Source organism: Platichthys flesus, chromosome 11, assembly GCF_949316205.1.
Source record: "Platichthys flesus chromosome 11, fPlaFle2.1, whole genome shotgun sequence".
NCBI classification, from domain to species: Eukaryota; Metazoa; Chordata; class Actinopteri; order Pleuronectiformes; family Pleuronectidae; genus Platichthys; species Platichthys flesus.
This window is the reverse complement of record NC_084955.1, coordinates 20,529,988-20,552,223: the sequence shown is the minus strand read 5'-3', so window position 1 is coordinate 20,552,223 and position 22,236 is coordinate 20,529,988. Positions and strand designations below refer to the sequence as shown.

Below are 22,236 nucleotides of genomic sequence, written 5' to 3'. Positions count from 1 at the left end.
ATAAGCTATAAGAAGACAAAAAGCACTAAATATATATTTTTAAACTTGATTGAGAGATTTATCATTAAATAAATATTATAAATATGAAAGAGTTTTGGTCACATGACCCAGCCCTAGTGTTTCATTGATTTAATCCTCATGATTTTCCTTGGTGTAAATAATTTTTTATTTCAACTAATTGTACGCTTTTCCTCTTATAATATCATAATCAATGTTTTCATTGACCTCATGTAGCTATAGAGTGATCACGTAACTAATCATCTATGTGTAAATCAATGTTATTAATTGCTAATCAATAGAAGATGTAGCATGACCTGAGTTTGAACCTCATCCTCATGATCCAGCTGCAAACACCACTGAACTCTTTGGATCCTGTTTTTGAAGATGACACGTTTGAGCCACATGTCATAAAAGCACCGTGATTATCGTCTCACTGCAGAAATCTGAGGCTGCAGAGACGCTTGCAGCCAAATTCATCCTGGTCGAGAAATTGAAACCTAAACAAATCTTGTGTTGCCAAAAGGAAATCACACAGTTCAAAATGTTCTGAACCAGGAGAAGGAAAATGTATCAGTGAGTGTTTACTTGTTTGGATGTTAAGCAGAAACTTCTCCTCTCGTAGGTTTTTATCTAGATACACGTGGACAAAGATTCTCAGTCAAAACTTAACAATCAGATAAATCTTTCTTTTCTTTACCTTGGAGTTCAGGGAAAACAGGGAAACTGACGTAGTGAAACGTAGAATTAACTGATTTGTTTAACACTGATAATTATATTTATCACATTTGGACATTTCCCATCAAAACAGAAGGAATTCATGGTATTAATAAATGTCCTCATGTGACACAGGACTCTTTTGAACCAGTTTTTCTATTATACACTTTGCATATACACTGTAACACTGTGTTGTCTGATCCGCCTGTGTGTTCCACAGCAGTAAGATGCGTTTGACACACTTGCGGTCTACACTAATTGGGCGATCACAAGGGCGCGCCAGATGGTACGGCTCCGGTTTAATACCGTCATTCAGACTTGGATAAAAGATAAGACGCTGGCAAAGCTTGTGTTTACGATATCAGCTTAACAGAGATCGTGGTCAGGAAGACTCGGCTTATCAGGCCTCGGCTGTAGTGTCAGGATTAGAAAATCCCCACATTTTCTCTCCTGTGTCTCGTTGGATCCTTATTTTTAAACCAAGCTTTGGGAGAGTTGCATCAGCGAATCGGCTGCGACTGCACAGCAGCTACTCTCCTGCCTCGTGGTATAAATACTTCAGACACCAGCATTACAACACACGCCTTCATGATTATTTAATGATCTTGGGTCCCGATGGTACGTGTCAGCACTGATCACAGTCAGGAGGGAGTTGTGGAATGTATCTTAAAGCCACTCCAACGTAAGATATTTGTTTATCATGAAATCGATTCTTAAATGACTGAAGATTTATTGCACTCTGAGAAAATAAATTACATTAATCATGAGCAGGCCCCTTTAACGTTGCATTTGTGGGCGGTTACGGACTCTTTGTGTCATGGTGTAACTCTACAGCTTTACTCTGGAAAAATACGACAAAATAATGAGTCCAATTCAAATATTCATTTAGCAAATGTCCACACACCTGATTTGAAGAGATGCAGGCTTGTTACTCAAAATGTGCGATCGGGGGTTTTCCCTGTAGATTGAAAAACGTGGTCTCTCTTAGCAAGCTTTAAATGCTGCACAGTGGGTGAGTCGAGAAGCCGTTTCCACCGCACGTCACATACAGTTCCCATAAAGCTTTGTACCACAGGGAGGTAAACATGTGGCGTCTCTCAAATCGAGGTCATCGGATTGTGAGGAGCGCAGAGACGCACTGCAGCAGATCTTTTCTCTGCCGCAAGGTGCTGGCAGCCGGCACCTCGGTATCACCCAGCTTTTTGTTTCCATCCCGGATAAAAGCCGAACTGTGCGGCTCCCAATAAATCCCCCCCGCCATCTCCCAGCGTCACTGCAACGCTCCATCACCGGAATCTGAAATCCACAACCAGTTGCCTTAGAGAACACAATCTCTCCCCTTTGCAGAGGCCGATCCTTCATGGAGTTTTTACTTTGTAGTTTAAAGAAATACGGCGAGTTGTGAACAAACAGCTGCTAAACGCTTCTTTACAGCCCTCTTTGAATGGCTCAGGCACAAGGAGTCCATTTCCATATCAAAGTGTGTGTGCTTTATTGAAGCTGACGCGCAGGCTTGATGCGATTAGTGTGGAGTAAAAGTGTCACCTCAGAAGTACTGTATCTAATGTCGCATTATGCTCTACTTTGTGGAGAAGTCAAGGAATCGAATTTATTTTCCCAACACAAAAAAGGCATGGAGGTGAAGGGCGACACTAAACTTCAGAGGGGATTCACTCTCTGAATATTTATCGTGACAAAAGTGTGTTTTCAGATATCGCACTGCTCTTTCACGACCAAACTGACCTTTTCAATAAAATACCTTTTTAAAGAGGATGAGTATTATTACCTATTCAGAAAGGAAAGGGGACTTGCTCAGGGCGTCTTTTATCCCGTTCGGTAAAATCCTGCTCTCCTGACCGTGTCGTCTCTCCCATCCCAGCTGCCAAAAAGTCCCAGTGGCTGGAGAAAGAGGAGAAGGCCCGGCAGCTGAGGGAGCAGCAGCTGGAGGAGCGCCGCAGGAAGCTCGAGGAGCAGCGGATCAAGACGGAGAGACGGCGATCTGCCCTGGAGGAGAGACAAAAGCTGAAACAGGAGAAGAACAAAGTATGTTTGTTAAATAATCGCTTCAATAGATGATGCTGTAGTAGTTGTAAGAGGTGACAATTATAAATGCAAGAAAGGATAAATATGAATACCCCCCTGCACTGGAATATCTAAGCAGATTCAGATGCAAATAAAGTTTTTTCTGCTGAATAATGTTCTGTGTCCTTCACATTGCCTTTAAAGCATTTGACAGTTTGACAACATGATATCTGTCCCCGGCTCCTCTCCAGGAACGCTACGAGGCAGCCATCAACAGGTCGACCAAGAAGACGTGGGCAGAAATCCGCCAGCAGAGATGGTCATGGGCCGGTGCGCTCAGCCAGAACTCCAGCCAGAAAGAAGGTGAGTCCAACCCAGACACACACACAAAGCCTCTGCCCTTGGGTGGGGCTAAAGCAGTTCACCCTTAACGCTAGTTTGTGGGGATTTAGACTAAAATCCATTTTGTTGTGTGTCTCTTAAACCTAACGGAAAAGTAGATATCCATGTTTTGTGTGCAGTATTTAATGCTCACTGCTGGGTTTGGCCTGTAACGCTGCCAGAAGCACGGCCTTATAAGAGCTTCTCAGGCAGATCTGTGTACACGTGGAGGTTTTCCTTTGTTATATTTGAATCTACTGCCTTTGCACCAACCTCACCACAACATGTCCGCCGATGTGTTAGCTGCTGCAGCTCCGTCCCTGCAGACTGCTGCTCACCTCTTAAACATCCAGAGTCATTAGCCTCTTATCAGGACCAGACTGAATTGATTGCACAAATGCACTGAGCTGCTTTATAACGACAGCTGCAGTAAGCAGGGCTCTGTCCACCAGCAGCCAAGTGTTGGCCAATAAAGATTCATTTGAACTGATAAATGTCCTCACAGCTGATGAGACCAGTCTGATGCAGATATGAGGTAATGCTGCAGAAACGATGTGTTAACAGTGCAGCTTGATCGACTGAGCATAGATAGATGCTTTGTTCCATCCTTCTTGACTCAAGGTCCAAAATCTGAAGAGACTCTTGTTCCATCTTACGTCATGTAATCGCCTCTGCCATATGCCAGGGGAATTATTGACACTCCAATCAATCTCTCCGCTCCTTCCTCTCTCGCCAGCCGTCTGTCAGACCACGGCAGCGTGAAGAGGCTGCAGTGGAACGGCCGACAGTTGTTATTTTAGGGGAGATGCTATAGGAGTCTTAGAGCGTGTTTCATGTCTTGTGTGTATTTAACACCTTCATTCCTGTGATGCTCTCTGACTCACATCCTGTCTGACGACATCCAGGGAAAGAGAACGCTCATTTGATCGCAGTGTATAAAAGGGATGTGGAACTGGGAATTGATGCAAGTTTTTGCTCTTTTCTGAAATAACGGTTAATGTCATCAGCCTTGAAATGAGAACATGTTTCCCAGCAGCTGCTCCATCACCTGTTTTGTTTCCATGGGGCAAGTGTAGTGGCTTGAAAAGGTGGTTTGTGAAGGTTTATTCCTCAGAATATTTAACATACTTTTGATGATTTGAATTGTTGTCACGTAGGCATGACCCTTAAAATGATTGTTTCACCCCTACCACAAAAACAACCTCATTTACCTCTGTAGAGTTGAACTGAACGTAGTGTGCTGCTCACTGGCTTGGAAGATGTAAAATATTTACTAGCAACTTGTTCTCTGAATAATCCAAAGACTTCACTGACCGAGGATTTCATCGTGAAGAAGTGGTGCCAATGTACAGTGTTTACATGTGCTTTGTAAATTATAAAGAATAATAGGGACACAGTTTCTAGTAAGAGATGTTGGAGTATTTTGGGAGCCCATACTGATAATAGGGATATTTAAAAAATACAGATATATATTTATCCAATTTTTTTGGCAATGATTCCCTAAGATGTCAAACCTCTGTTTCAAAGAAATGCAATTGAGGCTTGATAATTTAGAGGTTTAATCATACATTTATTCTAAATAAAATAATAAAATAAAAACACACATATTTAGAGCTTGAATTAGAAAAAAAAGACTCTTTAACTGTGAAATTAAACACATAAATGCACATATCCTCTACATTGTTTATTCTTTCGGTCAGGCTTTAGTTTTAGGCACCAAAACGATATTTCTTTCATTGACATTGTATTTAAATCTTGGCAGAAGTCTCATTCATGTAAATGACATGGTAACATATGTTTTATGAATTATAAAACACAGATGCCTGCCTATACACCTGAAGGCTGGTTGAACAGATGTGCTTTGTGCGTGTATGTGCTTGGAAGCAGTGGAAGAATTTGCTTTAATGGGGGTTGCCCATATTTCAAATACACGAGTGTTCCTGCCTATACAATGAGTGGGTGTGTGTTTGTGGAGGCATCATTTGAGCATGAAGCGTGCCGCCACAGAAGGTCCTCCTCTTCCTCTCAATCATGTGACCTGTGTGAACATCTGTGTGGCGCTCTTTTGGCTTCCTATAGGCAGATGCTCTTTGTCAACGGTCAACCTACCCAAACACGTGGACTCTGTTATAAACAAGCGACTGTCCAAGTCCTCCGCCACGCTCTGGAACTCCCCCGGCAGAAGTAAGACAACATCTGGAATGCCCCCCTCCTCCCTCCACTCGTTAAATGTGTCCATCATCCTGCCACTGCCGACACCTCCGGCCCCGTCCGTCATTGTCCTTTCAGTTACTCCTTTCTGATTTCAGTCCCTGTCCTGTGCTTGATGGTTGATGGCTGATCCATTTCCATCACCCTTTTTTTTTGTTTGGGTCTATAATTTGGGTCGGGGCTCGGCACGTTTGACATGCTCTGCATGCTCATAGGTGAATATGGGTTATGGGTTATGTACTGTGTTCATATTGTGTTTTACTGTCTGTTACTATCCTTTGGTTGGTTCATTGTGAGATGATGGTCATTTCATTCCTGGTGTGTTTGCACAAACTGATCCTTCTGTGTTTCATTTTCATCCCAATATGCTGGATGCTGAATCTTTTCTATGTCTTAAATTGTGTATGGATTGATCGAAACTGTGGTGGGTGTGGTTATATGAATATAAATTGACTGGAGATGTTCCGATACTGAGACCAGCGCCAGAAATGCCTCAGTCGTGCGTCTGTGAGTATGCAAGTATATTCACAGATCAGATACCACTCTTAAAATATTAGTTTCACCCAGATAAAACTGTAATGACTAAACCAGGCCATACAACAATGACCATACAGAGTTATTACAGGGTAAGTTTGTAAATGAACTGGCATGTGATCGGTGTCACCTGACTCACAGGTTCTGATAATCAGAACCGGTGACAGGAATGGAAAAATGGTATCTGAACATCTCTTGAATCAACCTGTCTTCATGCTCCAGATTTAAGCAGCTGTTCTCTTTTTGTAGGTCTAACTTTAACCAGGTCTCTGTGTTCTCCTGCAGAGCTGGAGAAACTGTAGAGTTTTGAAAAAAGTAAAGTTAGAAAGTGAATCAGTGAGTCAGCGTTTTCCCAGAGATAATGTATTCTGAAAACGCCCCAGAGCAGGTCCTGTTTCTCTGTGGTGCTGGAAAAAAGATGGGTAGCAGCTTTATTCCTCCTGTCACCCCCCCATCCCCCGTCTCACACACACCTCTGTCTCCGCTGCTTAACCACGGGATGATCCGGTGCAACGTCGTCCCCGTGTTGCAGCACCATACAGCCAGAGAAGAAAAAAGTCTCTCCTGAATAAATACTGATGAGTCTTTACTCGTCGTCCTCTCTGCTCCTGTGCTGGAGGCTGTGGTTATAAATAACTGACTCGCTGTCTAGACCAGCTTTTCAAATAAATCGCCCTCTCTCTTGGGTGGTACCCGTGCAGCTCAAGGTTATACAGACACATCTACTGGGCTCATTTTCACCCTCTCATAATCTCTTTGTGCCGCCCAGAGGTGTCTTACTGGGATTTGGTGTCTCAGATCAGGTGTGTAGGGGTTCTAGACACATGCTACATTTCAGGCTTAACTTGACAAACTGTCTCTTTTAATTTCCTTCCTGGTGAAAAAGGTTTTGATTTTTATTTTGGTGCTATGTTATGGTATTAATGGATTGAAGATTTCAAAGCTCCTCTCAAGTCACTTCAATACTTCAGGTTTGTCGACGGTGTGGAGCTGATGTACTAACAGCTCCGGGTTCACCTAAGCACATCCATTTAAGCCGTATCTTTCAGGTTAATTGAAACTGACATTAATTAGTTTTTGTCCCTCCTGCAGCCCGCAGCCCTGCTCTGAGTCCATGGGAGAGCAGTATAGTCGACCGGCTGATGACGCCGACGCTGTCTTTCATCGCCAGGAGCCGCAGCGCCGCCAGTGTCCTCAGCAACGGCAAAGATGGTCGTAAGTTGACAAACAAAAAAGGCATTAGCATTGATTGGATTTCTGATTCCTCACAGAGCCTACGTTAAAATACGGTTTAACCTCACAACATCTTCCCCTTCAGAATCTCCTCTCTGCCCCCGTTCGTACTCAGCCAGCCCCCTCACCCTGTGCGCCCACCAGCCCCACCACCGCTGCTCCGACCGCTGGAGGGTCACGTCCAGCACACCGGACATCACCCAGCGCCAACGCAGACGGAGCTCCACACCGGTGCGTCTGCCTGATTAACTGGGAAACATATCTAACATGTTCTCCACTCACAGCCAAGTGCAGTCACAGCCTTCATAAAGTTACAGCAGCGCTAGAAACAGAATATGACTGTATCCAGAGACCCATGATAACTAAATCAGAACATTCTATTTTTACTAAGTGTCTGCTACTGAAAAAAGCTAAACATGATCTCAGTCAAGACTTTGATTTCTGTTCTTTTCCTGTTTAAATAAAACAATCTATATAGAATATTGTCTTTGTTTTTATTATGATTCATTATTAATTTCTAAATGTATTGAAACCAATTGAATTTGTGTGTTTAATCTTTTTGTCGTACAGATGGATAAGAACAAGAAAGAAAAGAGAGACAAAGAACGGGAGAACGAGAAGGAGAAAATTGCGCTGACTAAGGAGAAGGTGCTGAAGAAGAGACAGTCTCTACCGAGCATGAGACACAGACCTGATCCAAGGTATAAATAAAAAAGTGTCTTAATTTCTAATTTCACACTTTTTCTACATGAAAATACATTTAGATCCATTGTTTTATTTATTTTGAATTCTTTCATAATATAACAACTAGAACATATATTTTCTGTCTTTACTTTTTATATATTTACTACCAAATAAGTATTAATTTTAGAATAATATCCACCAATTAAAGAAATATTTTTGTGTTAAAGTTATTGTTAAAATAATTTGCTCTCAGTCAATTTATGAATAAATCAACATCTTCATCACGACTGTAGATTAATCACAGGAGAGTTAACAAGTTAAATTAGAAAATTGAATTTGTTTTTGTCTTTGTGTGTGCTAAAAAAAGATCTGAAGATGTAACTTCGGATTCATGGACACTTAATTTATATTTAAAAAAAATAACGGACACAGTCACTGCTCTAAAACTGTTGTAAACAAGAGTGACCTTATATCCCCTTGACCCTCAGCTCACTTCTGGTCAGCGATGGAGTCAAACAGAGCGACCACGTGCATGTGTGTGTGTATTTCATGCACTGTTTGAGCATTGATTGAAAGATCACAACACACAAGGTCATTTCCGCTCTAATCCCCAAGGCCCCAGGAATAAATTACATGACATGAAAGACAGGATGACGCACAGAGAAAAGGAAATATAGTTCTTTGACTCAACTAAAAGGCGGCAGAGCTGTCGGCACCAGAGGCTTGGAGGAAAAAAGAAATCCTACTTGAGCGTAATGGATTTCCCCTCCAAGTGTTGCATGGGATGCTGACCGATAATGCACTTTACAGGATGATGCAATGTTTGAGTGCTTTGTCCGGTGCGAACCTGTTTGCTGAAAAACAGGTTTCGTCAGGACACATGGCATTTTAAACAAACATAAACATGAGTTACAATCAGGTTTTATATTTACCCCTTTGCGTTTCCCTGTCTGTCAGTCCCAGTCCATTATCACGACAGCGGCCGGCATCCCCAGCCACGCCCAAGGGCAGAACGGCCTCCCCCAGCCCCGCTGCCTCCCCCAAGCCTCCATCAACACGGGGAAGCCCTTCGACTCCCAAGGCCCGGCCCAAAAGAGCCAGGACCCCTGCCAGGATAGAACACCGGACCTCCTCCCCTGTCCCGCTGGAGAGAGTGAGGGAGCCTCGCAGGCCCTCCACCCCCGATGAGAGAAGGAGTGAGTACATAAGAAAGTAATGATCATTAGTCAACCATCAAGTCGTTCACAGTTCATAGTAGAATGAAAAACAATGTGATTTCTGCAGTTGAGTTTGTACGAAATGTCCTGACTACTACATGCTCGACTCAAGGGCCCCCCCCTCATCCTGGTCTTTGGTTGTGCACACATCTGACCTGGAACATCTCGTGCTGCGTTCTTCACAAGTGAAGGAAAACTCTGGAAAATGTCTGGGACCCAATTTTCCAGACATTTTCCAGACTTCGTGTCTGAAAACAGCTGTAGTTTGTCTGTTAGTTTCGTGCAGCTGAGTCATGTGTCACCATGTTGACCTCCTCTCATTACTTTATTTAGATTGGATTTTAAGGTCATATGATAACAACCGAGCCATATCCATCCCCTGATTAAACCTGTGTTTAGATACTTTGTTTAATGAAGTATACTACTTAATAATGGAACATCTGGATTTGGTTACCAGTTTGACTACATGTCCTTTTCGCACCACCATGAGATACACAACATCTGGATTTGGGGGAGCTTCCCTCTGTGGCTGAGTGGTACCGTATTTATATAATTTTGTTGTCTGGCTCGGTGTTTTCCTGTCAGAGAAGACAGGATCTAATGGAAAATGGAGCCTCTGGAAAATCTGTATTTCCTCTTCGAGGAGCATTAGGCACAGATTAGCATCAGGCTTAATTAGGCATGAAAACAAAGAGAGCGTGTTGACGGAGCCACACACAGCTCCACGCTCTGCTCACACGACACTAGCAGGCTGCACTAATCACCCTTAATTATGTCATTACCAAGTTCTTAGGCTCAAGCTATGGCTGTTTACATTTTGCCGTGGACAGACAGTTTCAAGGTGCATGTGAATGGAAAAGGCTGCGTTTGAATGTGGTACTTATGAAGGTCGATTGAAACCTCTTTTAGAAAAGTACCACTTTAAAAGTCCTTACTGGTAGAGAGACACAAATAGTTGCATTGCCTAATGTATATTATCTCTCCCCTCATCATACTTAGGTTCCCCTGTGGTTCCTCACATCGTAGTATCCTCAGCTGCTCCCTCACCCCACTCATCGAGCACGCCAGTCCCAGCCAGAGCCTCACCTGAGCCGAGCCACTCGGCCTCCTCTGCCTCCGCAGCGTCACCCACGCCCTGTCCTTCAGGCAAGCCCATGGCGGGCACCAACGACCCTGAGGAGGCGGCACGCATCCTGGCGGAGAGACGCCGGCAAGCCCGAGAGCAGAGGGACAGGGAGGAGCTGGAGCGGCGCGAACAGGAGGCGAAGGAAAGGTCAGAGGGTTTTTATTATACTTCAAAACACAGAGCGGGTCAGAACAGGCCAGAGCTGCTCAGTCCGTCTGCATTTCATTTTTTGACTTTCCAAGACATGATGGGAATCTTTTACACACTCACAGCTCAGTGGAAGTTATTCCCAGGCTGTTTTCCCAAAGCTCCTTTTTCTTTTCTGTATTATAATGTCCATTTGCAACATTCCCCTCAGACAAACTGATTATTCATTTATGTGATGCCAATGTGAAATGGTTATTGGTGCATACACAACAAAGATATTTCCTTTAGGGCTGGATCATCAGTTGATAATTATCACTGTTAGTACTTTTGCTCCTGAGGTTTTAAACTCTCAGATAATGATGAATGCTGCGGTTTTGTAATAACCATTGATATTGTTCAAATGCACAGCCCTACTTTAGAGTTTATTTAGTAAAAACAATCAGGAAGTCTTCATGCATCATCGCAGAACATTAATGTCTGAATATAACTTCACTCAGCTCCGTCTGTGACTATGTAAATAACTTTTAAAAGTCTGTTGGCTGATTCTAACAACAGCAAGTCACTATTTACAGCTTGGCTATTGATGTGATAACTTGTTGGCTCTCATACTTCCAATTGTTTCCATTCCCTTTAAAAGTTTGGTTCCCACTGCTTGGGCTTGAGTGTAAACTAAAGAGGAAATGTCCCATCAATGGAATCATTTTAAATTTGTTCACCACACTGAGAAGGTTTACCACTTGTTTTTGGTTTGAAATGCTTATTCTCAACTTTGTCTGTGATGTCTCCAGGGTCCTGAGAGACGAGCGAATAGCCAGGGAGGCGGAGGAGAGCCAACTCAGGGAGGAGGAGGCGCGCTCCATGGCAGAGGAGCAGCGGAAGAGAGACGAAGTCCAGCGGCTGCAGGATGAGAAGGAGGCCGGGGAGAGAGCCCAGGCCGAGCAGGAGGAGAACCTGCGCCTGCAGAAACAGGTATGATGAAGTACACACACAGACACACAGACACACACACACACACGCAGACACACAACCACACTGCATCCTTACATCAATCCCAGGCTCTCTGCCCGTCACACCACAAACCGACACTCTCCACTATCTTTAGTCAACAACCAGATTGTGGTGTTTTTCAGTGACACTTGTTTACTGTCTGGGCTCAGCTGTTCACCTCATGCAGACCTCATGTGATAACAGGCTCTTACAAAAACAAAGTCAAGTTTTTATTTTTTTATTCCACTGATGACAAATATCAATCCAAACCAGACTGAATGGTTATTTTTACATTTCAGTTTTCTAAATAAACTGCATATGTATAAATGAATCACTCGTTATTATCTCGGTAAATGTCCAGCGTTCAGCCCTTATGCTTTGTCACCCCCTTGTGGTCGTTCACAGAAATGGCGTTTGTGGTTAAACATGATCAAATGTAATCATGCAAAGGCCCAAGTATTTCTCTGTGACTGGGCCTCTAGAAGCTGTAAATGTTGAAAATAGATATTTTTGGCACAAAGCTATAGGAATATATCCCCTTTGTGGCTGTAAACAACAATTGCTAAGGGAGCAGCCACACCCTTGTTACGTAAAAGGCATGTTCTTTTGGCTGAAGTTTTCCCCCAACCTCCTTCTGCCAGCATTAAAGTTGTGGTTGGATTCTCGCCTGTGTCTATTTCAGAAAGAGGAGGCTGAGGCTAAAGCCCGGGAGGAGGCGGAGAAGCAGCGTCTGGAGAGGGAGAAACACTTCCAGAAGGAGGAGCAGGAGAGGCTGGAGAGGAAAAAGGTAGGGAAGGACATCTGTCCTTTCAACTGGGTTTTAAAGTCACCAATAAAATAATGGAAATAGAAATTTCCTTTCTTAATAGACAAGAAACAAGGTTCCTTTTGGGCAGGAGAAGAAAAATCCTAATTTATAATATTTAGTGGAAAAACTCACTAAATACTTTAATTTATAGTACCACACTGCTCTGAACTGCACACATCCCACAGCAACACAAATTAGTTCTGCTGTCATTGTACAGCGAGTGCTCCGCAGTGGAGGTATTCTATTCTGTGGCTCGTCTTTCCCAATGAGTCCTTGAAACCAAGATGAATGATGTTTTTGGTTTATCCTGGATCAGCTGTCTGCATGCCACGATTTCAGATGGCTTAGAGTGTTGTGAGCGCATAGCTAAATATAAACACTAATAATAGGGGGCTTTCTGTGACGGCCATCTCTATGTGAACTTCTGCACATCTTTCCACACGTGTGCTCATACGTGCGCGTGGGCTGCTGCTGCTGCTGAGGCACTTTATGTGACCACTGCCTTCTACTCAATTATCCCACCCATATCTACAGTTAACTCAAGCCTGTGTGTGTGTGTGTGTGTGTGTGTGTGTGTGTGTTAGCTTTCTTTGTTTCCTCATCCCTAACTTCTGTGTGAAAGGCTCTTATCTGGACATGCCAGGCCTGGCTCAGGGAAAAGAAGCCTGGCTTCATCCTGGATTTAGCCAACAGGAACAGCATGTTCTCACTGCTTAGTCACCCTGTACTATACACTGCTACTGTATTCTACCAAAACAGACTGGCCCATTCTTCTTATCACCTCTTTTGAGAGTATTGTTCTAGTTGGTTAAAAGTATCCTGAGGGGCAACTTATTAGACAGGATCGTCAGGTCCAGATGTTTTGCAGCCAAGCTAGATGCCAAAGCAGTGATGACAACTTGAGCCGTCCACGAAAAACCTTGGAACTTACATATGCTTCTCATTTAATGAGGGGCAGCTGCAGTAATGGCCGAGCTGTGTCCGACTCGCTGTGTCCTCAGATGAAGGTCGCATCTCGTATCAAACCTCCCTCAGAGCATACAAATACGCCTCGCACAGCGGCCCAGTGTGTGAGTTCAGCTCAGTCTGACCATCCATCCCCTTCTATTCACTGTTCACTCGTCCTACGCTGTCGATGCAGCTGAACACACAGAGTGCTGCTTCGTCATCATTGACACAGTTCGACTCAGTTTATTCATTTAAAGGAGACAATATGATGCTTTTTCAGTTTTTCTTTCCTTCAGTGTGTTATGGGTTTGTTGTGCATGTAAAAGTTATGCAAACATGTTGTCAGTAATCGGGCTGATAGTTCCACAGAATTGCTGTGTCATGTGACATCACAAAGACCAACATTTGCATAATGCACACGAATCGACTAGGTCAAGTCATAACAAAAATCATATTATATAAACTATAATATTACACTGCTGAAGAGAAGTAAGGAACCAAGTTTAAATGTTTAGACCAAAGCAGTCCATCAAGGGGTGTGGGCGCACCTTTAAACAAAGACATTTTGTTGTCGATACTTCACTGACAACTTGCATATCTGACTTGATGAAAACTCAACTTTACTTTTAGCTACACACAACCATTACTGTGTTGGTGTCACTAATCATCAGCGAAAATCTACAAACACAGACTCATCCATCTTCTCCTCTTTTCTCAGCGTCTGGATGAGATCATGAAAAGGACCCGCAAGACGGATGCAGGCGAGAAGGTACAGTTGATGTTCAGTTTGATCAAAACGAGCTTTAACATTTATCAGTTAAATTAAAAAAAAAATTATTGAAATTATCACTCGGTCTTTTACAGAAAGAAACAAAGTCCTCGCCACTTGCACATGTCAACGGAAAAGAAGCAGAGAGCAGCAAAGGTAAGCCCTTAATCTGAAGCCATTATTAACAATAGTTGCTTCATTTATCCTCCATTACAGTGGATTTCTAACTCGTTATGCTCCAATTAACAAAATCCAAATTAGAGACATATTACGTTTAAGGTTGTGTCTGAACGTTTAATCTGTTTTTGCACATGAACTCATTCTTATCCCACCTTTAGAGCGACAGCTGGAAACACATACCTGCTCTCCCTCTCCTCTGCATCTTTCTTTAATTTTTACCTCTTCCACAAACTCCCGGGTTATTTGTTGTGCTTTAGTTCCCTTGTGAGTCAGAGTCGCACATGGCCTACATGGGTTAATAAATGAGATCTCTGCCTCATATCCTGCACAGCTGCACTTTAAGTTCTTCTTTGCACAATGGGGCCCATGTGTTCTTGCTTGGGACTGAGGGAGCAGAGAGGAAGAGTGGGCTCCCGGTCTCCAGAAGTTAACAAACATTTACTTTCAACACAGATGATAAAATATACTTAACCCATATCTCCTCTCCCTACAACTTGTGGAACAATTCATGTTCCAAGTAAATAACTTGAGCACCGTCCTCCACTAAGCTGCCACGTCACGTACAGTCCATGAGTAAGATGAGGGCGCTCATTGTGGTCTGCGAGATAAACTGGTGAATGGTGGAAGACATTAGCGAGTCACTGATGTGGTTGGAGGCCTGGCAGGCACGCCTCCATTCTGCTCAGGGGTGTGGGGCTCTGTCTGAACCACAGTCATAGCCTCAGTGGAGCTGAGTCAGGGGGGATCTGCTCTACACAGAAAGGTTGTCCCAGGACAATTTAGCATCCCTGTCCTGAAAGTTAACATTAGCTTGAACAAAGTCCAAGGTTAATCATTTGTGGTGTTTGAGCATGCCGATAGGATGGGGGGAGTTGAATGTTTGTGATCATGTTGGTGTTTGTTTGGTTTGCAGTGAATCAATGGCTGTTTTTTATTTTTTTCTCTAGTTGCTGACTACCAGCCAAAGCCAGAGGTCATTGTCCCCAATAACAAGACAGAAAATGGACAAACTAATGTCAACGAAAGGTACAACTTTTACTCCTTTTAGATCAAAGTGACAGTTTATCTGTGGGCATGTGAATCCAGGACCACCGTGAACGGTATGAAACTCGTGTGCCAGAAAGCCAAGCCGGGAGCTGACTCCTAATCAAGTCTAGGTGGTTTTCACATTGTTGTAAACCTCAACGGAAAATACAAGTAGCCACAGGATCCAGGCCCACAGTAAACCATTGTAATACTGGGAGAAGGATGTTATTGGAAATGTTTATTCTTTGTATTTGAGACCTCTTGGGGTAGATTTTGAAGGACTTCTGTACTTGGACAGCAGTGGAGTGACTCATCGGTTGTATGAGTCATTCTGAAGCATCATAACTACAACCACGCTGTGCTCTGTGTCCCCTCTCACCAGCAGCCCTTCAGTCCAAGTGGTCAACGGGCTCCAGTCTATGAGACATGAGAACGGCCTCTCCACTAAAGGAGACACCTCCCACTTTGAGGATATCCTCCACCTCGCCAACCACGGCAACACCACCAACGGAGCGCGGGACAGTTCCCAGAACAGCATGGCCACTGAGCCGATTCTCACGTTTGAAAATGAGGAGTCGTTCATGAAGATGGCCGGCCCCATGAAGCCGCAGCATGTTGCAGGTAAAGTTCGGCCATACGATACACAAGAGTGGCTATAATATAAAACTACACATTGTTCAAGACTTGAGACCTTTAATATGCTAAAATGATCAAGAAGAAGTGAAGAATACGATAAGCTTAGCTTTGCCAGTTAGTACAGATCAAACAAAACAAGGTCAAGTGTGTTAGTTTGTTCATTTAGGAAGCGGGTACGATTTTTTTCTATCTCCAAGTAGGCTAGCTTTTTGTCTCTACGCTAATGCTACGCTAAGCTAATTGTGATTGATTTTCTCACCAATGTTGTGGCAAAAGTTTCCTTGAAAAAACTTGACTGTGAATCTGAATCTTAAAGTTCACAACATGTGGCTTTATCGCTTGCTATAAGCAGTTAAAAGCTAATGCTTTGGCAGCAACGTTTTTGATGAACTAAAGCAGCATTAGCTTCTACCTGAGCTAATAATGGTCCCTCAGACAATAAATGCAATGACTTAACTATCATTGATAAAATAAACTTCAAATCATCTTTCATAATATTGTTATTAAAAGTTGTACAAAGTAAAAAGCCAGACAGTGTAGCTTAGAGAGGGGTTTAGCTTTGGCTATTACAAACCCATGTTCACTTGCCTGTAAAAGAAAAAATGTAATCAGAGATAAGTTAAGTTACAAAAAATATCCTCATTAGATTCATTTTGATTGAAAGGAACTGCTTAAATAAAAAGTAGCTGCCGACAGAACCAAGGTTCACTGGCAACAAGCTTGTATGATTATTTCCTCCGAGCTGGTTTTAAACTTGGCCAGGTTCACATTACCCAATAAAGTCTGCAGCACAAGGTACCACAGTTAGGGCTGTGGTCATTGGCCCGAGGCACACTGAACTTATACTTCAACGTGTCACAGTGAGTCCTTCCTGAGGGGAGGATGGTGTGGCACAGAGGAACCCAGCACAACACAAACAAAGAGGGTGGAGATGCAATATGGAAGACATAGTGCAGGGAAGCGTGAAGATAGGCGCAGATCTTTATGCCGATGACAGCTTTTACTCAGCAGCCTCGCTCTCTTGGACCTGAACCCAGTTAGGAATTCCTAGAATGGCTGAGGCGACGAGGAGACTCTATCCACAAGTGCTTCCCTGGCAGGGGCTAGAAACAAGACCCGAAGCAATTAAGGGCCGTATCACTCCTCACTCAACCAGAGACACCGTCAGCAGCAGCCTACGATTCACTTCCTTTTAAATCTTGACGTTCACCTGTTCACAGAGAACAAGTCAGCAGTCATAAAGATCATGGAAAGTAAATGGAGGGCAGTCACCTTTGTGAACCTTCCTCACATCTTCCTTCTGTTAGGTTTCTCTTTTCTGTTGCATAACAGCTCTTATTTCACTCTTGAAAATTCATGACACTTAACACGACTCTGACCTGACAAGACGTTCATGATTGAGAATATGAATACTCTAGACTATTTGATTTTGATAAAGGAGCTCAAGGTCTGGTCGTTACCCCCCCATGTAAACTAGTCATGAAAAGATTTATGGGCTCATGCCTCCTGCAACATGTTCAACATCCTTTTGCATTTAGCATGGTCACAGGGTCAGAAGGTCACAGTCCACGTCACTCCTCAGGTTAACGACCAGGATTTGGCTTTAAATTGTGCCAGCTTGCAACTTTGGATTAATCCTCACTGGCCGCGGCGCTGCTTTCTGATCCTTCTACTCTGTGCCTCCCTCACAGAGGTCCTGTGACATGTTCCAGTGTTGAAGGGCTCGTCACCCTAAGCCACTGACCTTTCGCAGCCCTGCCATTGCTGGCGTGGGTTGCGGGAGCCCCCCTGTGACCTGTGCCAATCAACAACCTTCTTCTCAGCTCGGGAGAGCGAACACGTCTCTGAAGATGAAGTGGCCACAGAAGATGATGACCAAGCATCAGAGGACGGAGGAGACAAGGAGAGGAGACGGTGCAGGTTGCAACTCGGGTGCAGCAGTGTTCACATTTGTAAAGATCTTTGTGGCACCGACTCCAGGCACCTTATTACTCCACAGTGTCATCTTTTGTACACTACAGTACAGCTGAGTAATTATTATGAGAAGCTGAAAAAAAAAAGAAGCATTTGATTTCTTTGGTCTTTAGCTATTTAACTGAGAGAGGAATATGAAAAGAGGGGGTACATTTTTGTGAATAATGTAAATTAACTTTGGTGTTGTCAGACAAAGGAGGAAAGAGTTTGTGGATTTCAGAATGAAAGGGAGTCGCTTGCTCTGCTCGGAGTACGCTTCAGTAAAAACCCAGGTAGTCGACATCCTGGTTGTTAAGTTAAACTGAGAATTCTGGAGAGATTTGAAATGTTAGCTCACATGCAACGGCTTCTTACTGCGTGTAAACATACGCCTTCATGTTCAGATTGATTGTATGCAGATTGGATGTAATGACTGTGCAACATTTACAATTAAGAAATCACAAGTGATCCGAGGTGAGATCCCTGAAAACAGGGATTTACTGCATTATTTAACAGTATTTCACATGTGCAGGCATGACTCATTTCTCTCATTTGCATTGAGATGTCGTGGACTCGTGTGTATTTCAAATGCTGGCGCGTGTAAATGCTACAAATATATTTTGATGTGTGTTACAAGGTCAGTGGGAGTATCTTAAGTCTTATTAAAGACAAGCTGTCCAGTCTGTGGTCTCGTCTGTTTGTCCCGATTATATATGGATTCAGTGCATTCAGGGATTATTACCTCCGCCATGGAAGTTATGTTTTCACCCCTGTCCTATTATGTGTTGGTTGGTTGTTGTTTGTCAGTAAGATTACATAGAAACTACTGAACCAATCTCCACGGCACTTACCCAACAGAAGAACCAATTAAATATCACTTTCTTTAACATTGCGATATAAACCAATTTTTTACAATTTTACAGATTTCCCAGGATTATTTTATGGCTCTTGATTTAAAAAAAAACACACAGAGGCGACTGATATCTATGAGTAGATGCAATTTGCCGGGCTACGTCAATATATTATGTGGACAGTCTTAAATACGTTGTAGGTCTAAGTTATGTTAATCTTCATTTATTTCTGTTAAGCTATAGAATTAGGTGTAAAGACAATGGACACACTATTCTGTCTTATAACGTGGCATTCTGAGGGATGGTCTCAACGAGGCTTCTCTTCAAAAATGGGGAAATGAAAGTAATTCTTGGACTGCTTCAAATCCGTCATCCTTGACAACTATAGGTTTTAAATTTGATTAATTAAAAATGTCTTAAAAGGTGTGAACTGTACTTGTTGAGACCCTGGTAATGTTTCACTGAGAACATTAACGTTTGTGTGACGAGAAAAATAAAAAAATACAGATGTTCTGTACAAGTTGAATCTCACTGTCAAAAATGATCATCTGAATCATGAATCAGCAGATCAGCATTTGTTATTACTTTTATAGTTTGGGAATGATTTGTACTGGTTTTCTCCTGAGGCACATTAGAATTCTGATTATTAAAGGGGGAAATACCCTCTGAGGAAGGGAGAGCACGCCAACCACAGGAAAACAGATTTAGAGATGGTACCAGAGGGCAGGCCCTGCAGTTGATGTTCAAGTCATGCGTGTTGGCTCAGCTGTCCATTTCACTTTGGGTCTCCTTTTACAGAATCCCAACAGGGGCAGCCTGCCAGTATCTGATGCCCCCCCAGCCCCCCCTCAGTGTATTCTGGTGGCGAGAGGGAGGCCTGGCACACGGTTATAAGCCATCTGCAGCTGAAATGAATTACCAACACGATTTATGTCCCCTTCCACTAAAACATGCCACACTCATCATCGTGTAGAACTTATGTGCTTTAAATGACTTATAGCCGCCTGTGATAAGGAACTGAAGAGGAGCCCAGTGGACCGAGGGGAGGTGGGTTAAATCGAGCCTCGTCCCTCCCAGTGGGGTGCGTCAGATTTGATCACCGTGCAGTGGAAAGCCCTCAGCAATGCAACTGTGCTATAACGGTCCTTGAAAAGAAGGGAAACGATTTAATTAAAATGAAACAGAAGCCCCCGAGATGGAAAAGAAGGAGGAGTCGAGGATCCATGGTGAAGGAGACTCAAAGTGTCTCTGGACGTGGATAACCAGACTGAGATAAGGCAAGATAAGATTATAGAGTATTTTTAAATTCTATTATTACCCACACGGAGGAGACTGTTTTCCTTGATGTGTTTATTTGAGTTAGTTAGCAGGATAACGACTAAACAACTAAACAGCTAACATGAATTTATTTCAATTTCTTTAGGGAATGTGGGATAGAAGATTTTTCAACATTTTTGTTTATTTCTCAGAGAATAATTCACGGGACTTGATGACGACAATCTGATCTGGGGACTGATATTTATGAGTTTGTGTAATGATGCAGATCCAAACAAAAATCTGGATCCAGCGAATTTAAATGCACCAGTTGGGCCTTGGCGGAGGTTTGAATGCTTGTTGGTATAAATTTCCCCTCAATCTGCCAAACGCTGGAAAACTTGAACTTTACTTAAGCACCACAATTAGATTCTAGCTCCAGCTGCGCTAACTTCTTTTTAATCTTTGACGTGTGAAACAACGAGGCTTCAGATTTGAACAAAGACATCATCTCTCACAGCTCAGTTTCAATCGGCCCCTGGCGGCACACCTCCCCTGCCGAGTCGAGTTCGACACACACACGATCTCACTGGTTCAACATGTTGCTGCTGCAGTTGTCAACACGAGCGGCTGCTGCTGCTACAAGCTGTGTTCATCAATCCCACCAGAGGGTGCAGCACCGCAGCACGGAGGCCCGAGACAACACGCTCCTCTGCTGCCTCTGGAGTCACGCCTGCTCTTCACTCTGACACAACGGTGTGTCAGCAGAGATGCTCCCATCTAAATCTAAACATCAGCAAGAACAATACGGTTGCAGATATGTATTTAAAAGCCTTAATCTCTTAGTCTCTTATAGTTTTGGACGCACTTGATCTGCGAGTCAGTCCCTGGTAATGTGGAGTACCTCTCAGAGGACTCGAGGATTAGTGGGCACTATTTTTAGGGAGATGTCAGCGAGGCCACGCCACACTCACAGGCTGAGAGGAACCAAGTATCTGCTTGAATTCCTAAAGAATGAATGAGCAAATAAATAAAATAACAGTAACTATGAAGCGTGATCCTAACACCCAATGTCCCAATAAAAGGATCTGCCAGTTAAAGTAAAAGATCTGGTTCCTCCTCCTCCCTGTGCCTCTTTGATTGATGGGTGCATTATCTCCACATGGGTGAGCTGGAGGTGTCACTACCCATGACTCCACTTATTTTGGTCTCCACCGGGTGAGGAGGACCAACTTCATGTTAAGGTTCATCTTTAAAACAAAAGAAATGACCCGCTTCCTGTCATGTGTGAGTCATTTCACCAGCACGCCGTCACACCTTTGTTCCGCTCGCCTCCCGCCGGCCGCCATCGGGGCACACGCTCCAGATTTATCACCGTTTCAGTCATAAATCTCCGTACGCGAGGACTGTGAGGAATCCTGCAAATATCTCAGGAGTGGCCGATGGTGCCAGCTCAACCTCCATTTTACACGAGACATAGGGGGTAGGGGGGGGGGGGGGGGGGGTCAGCGTCGGGTCACACCACTGAGTCCCACTCCAGATAAGACCACCACTGGTGCAGCTATGCGTTCGCCGCAACCATCAAAGCCTGCGAACCCAACCTCTGGTCAGTGTTGATGCTCACACGCCCTCTCACACGGAACCGTCTTTATCTGCCCGGCAACAGGCTCCATTCAGACAGCTGCTCTCCGATGGCGGCACGTTGGTGAGAGGCCACGGCGCGGCCGGCACTCACACCCGGCCTGTTTCTTGATCCCTGTCAGAGCTGGGCAACGTCTCAGCTAGTCCGATGGGAGATGGTAAGATTTGGAGTGACCCCCCCATCAGACCCCTGCAGGGCCCCTGATACCAGAAAGCTGCTGTCTGACGTTGCTCCGAGAACCCGAGACCTCACACCCTGTCGGTGGGGGGGGGGGGGGGGGGGGGTCACCAGGGACGGGGAGCAGCAGAGTCTAAATGGACAGCTGCTGGATCATTGTCACAGCCTGACGGACATGGACGCTCTTTGATGAGGTCCCTCCTGAGTGTATGATGTTCCACCAGATCAGGAGTATTAAAAGGGGCCTAGCATCAAATGTGGATTGTGTATCGGTGCATCGTTTAAAACCTTGTCAACTTGAATGACACACAGTGGAGTGCATACTCCCCTCCCCCCCCGAACAGTCCTCTCAGGTTCAATCAAACACCACTGTGTGTGCACCAAACAGCACACATATCCTCACCAAAATGTAATGGCTTCTTCCCCGACAGATACCACATCCACAAAGAGTCATTGGTCCTGTAGTTTTTGCACAATCTTGATTATGCAATATATTGATTTACTCGTGGGAGAAAAAGAAACAGAACTGAACACAAGCCCCAACAGTCCCTTTAAATTCAATCAAGCTGCACGTAAAAAATGAAAAACTCCCTCTGTCGCAATGTTAAATAAGGAAACAATAAAGAAAAATCCTGGATCCCTGATTCCGATCCGCACTAAAAATGCAAAGAGTTCTTTTTGACAAACACCACATGCTTCCACCAAGTTGTGTGGTAATCTGTCCAGTAGTTTTAGT

The 22,236-nt window shown here is 43.8% G+C and overlaps 1 protein-coding gene across 5 annotated transcripts in view; it reads left to right on the top strand.

Moving 5' to 3' along the window:
* The window catches only part of map7d1a (MAP7 domain containing 1a), a 36,623-nt gene extending 18,364 nt beyond the window's left edge, over window positions 1–18,259 (top strand). For 2 of the 5 annotated variants that reach the window (XM_062398441.1, XM_062398439.1), the window contains 15 exons: window positions 2,594–2,757; window positions 2,988–3,099; window positions 5,197–5,301; window positions 6,955–7,077; window positions 7,181–7,326; window positions 7,666–7,796; window positions 8,737–8,975; window positions 9,996–10,269; window positions 11,058–11,238; window positions 11,939–12,043; window positions 13,731–13,781; window positions 13,877–13,937; window positions 14,909–14,987; window positions 15,370–15,608; window positions 17,315–18,259. In XM_062398441.1, coding sequence (XP_062254425.1) covers window positions 2,594–2,757; window positions 2,988–3,099; window positions 5,197–5,301; window positions 6,955–7,077; window positions 7,181–7,326; window positions 7,666–7,796; window positions 8,737–8,975; window positions 9,996–10,269; window positions 11,058–11,238; window positions 11,939–12,043; window positions 13,731–13,781; window positions 13,877–13,937; window positions 14,909–14,987; window positions 15,370–15,608; window positions 17,315–17,325 — 2,021 coding nt within the window. In that variant the 3' untranslated portion in view covers window positions 17,326–18,259. The remainder of the gene's footprint in view (window positions 1–2,593; window positions 2,758–2,987; window positions 3,100–5,196; window positions 5,302–6,954; window positions 7,078–7,180; window positions 7,327–7,665; window positions 7,797–8,736; window positions 8,976–9,995; window positions 10,270–11,057; window positions 11,239–11,938; window positions 12,044–13,730; window positions 13,782–13,876; window positions 13,938–14,908; window positions 14,988–15,369; window positions 15,609–17,314) is intronic. The other 3 variants (XM_062398443.1, XM_062398442.1, XM_062398440.1) reach the window with 2 other exon arrangements.
* The last annotated feature ends 3,977 nt before the right edge of the window (window positions 18,260–22,236 follow it).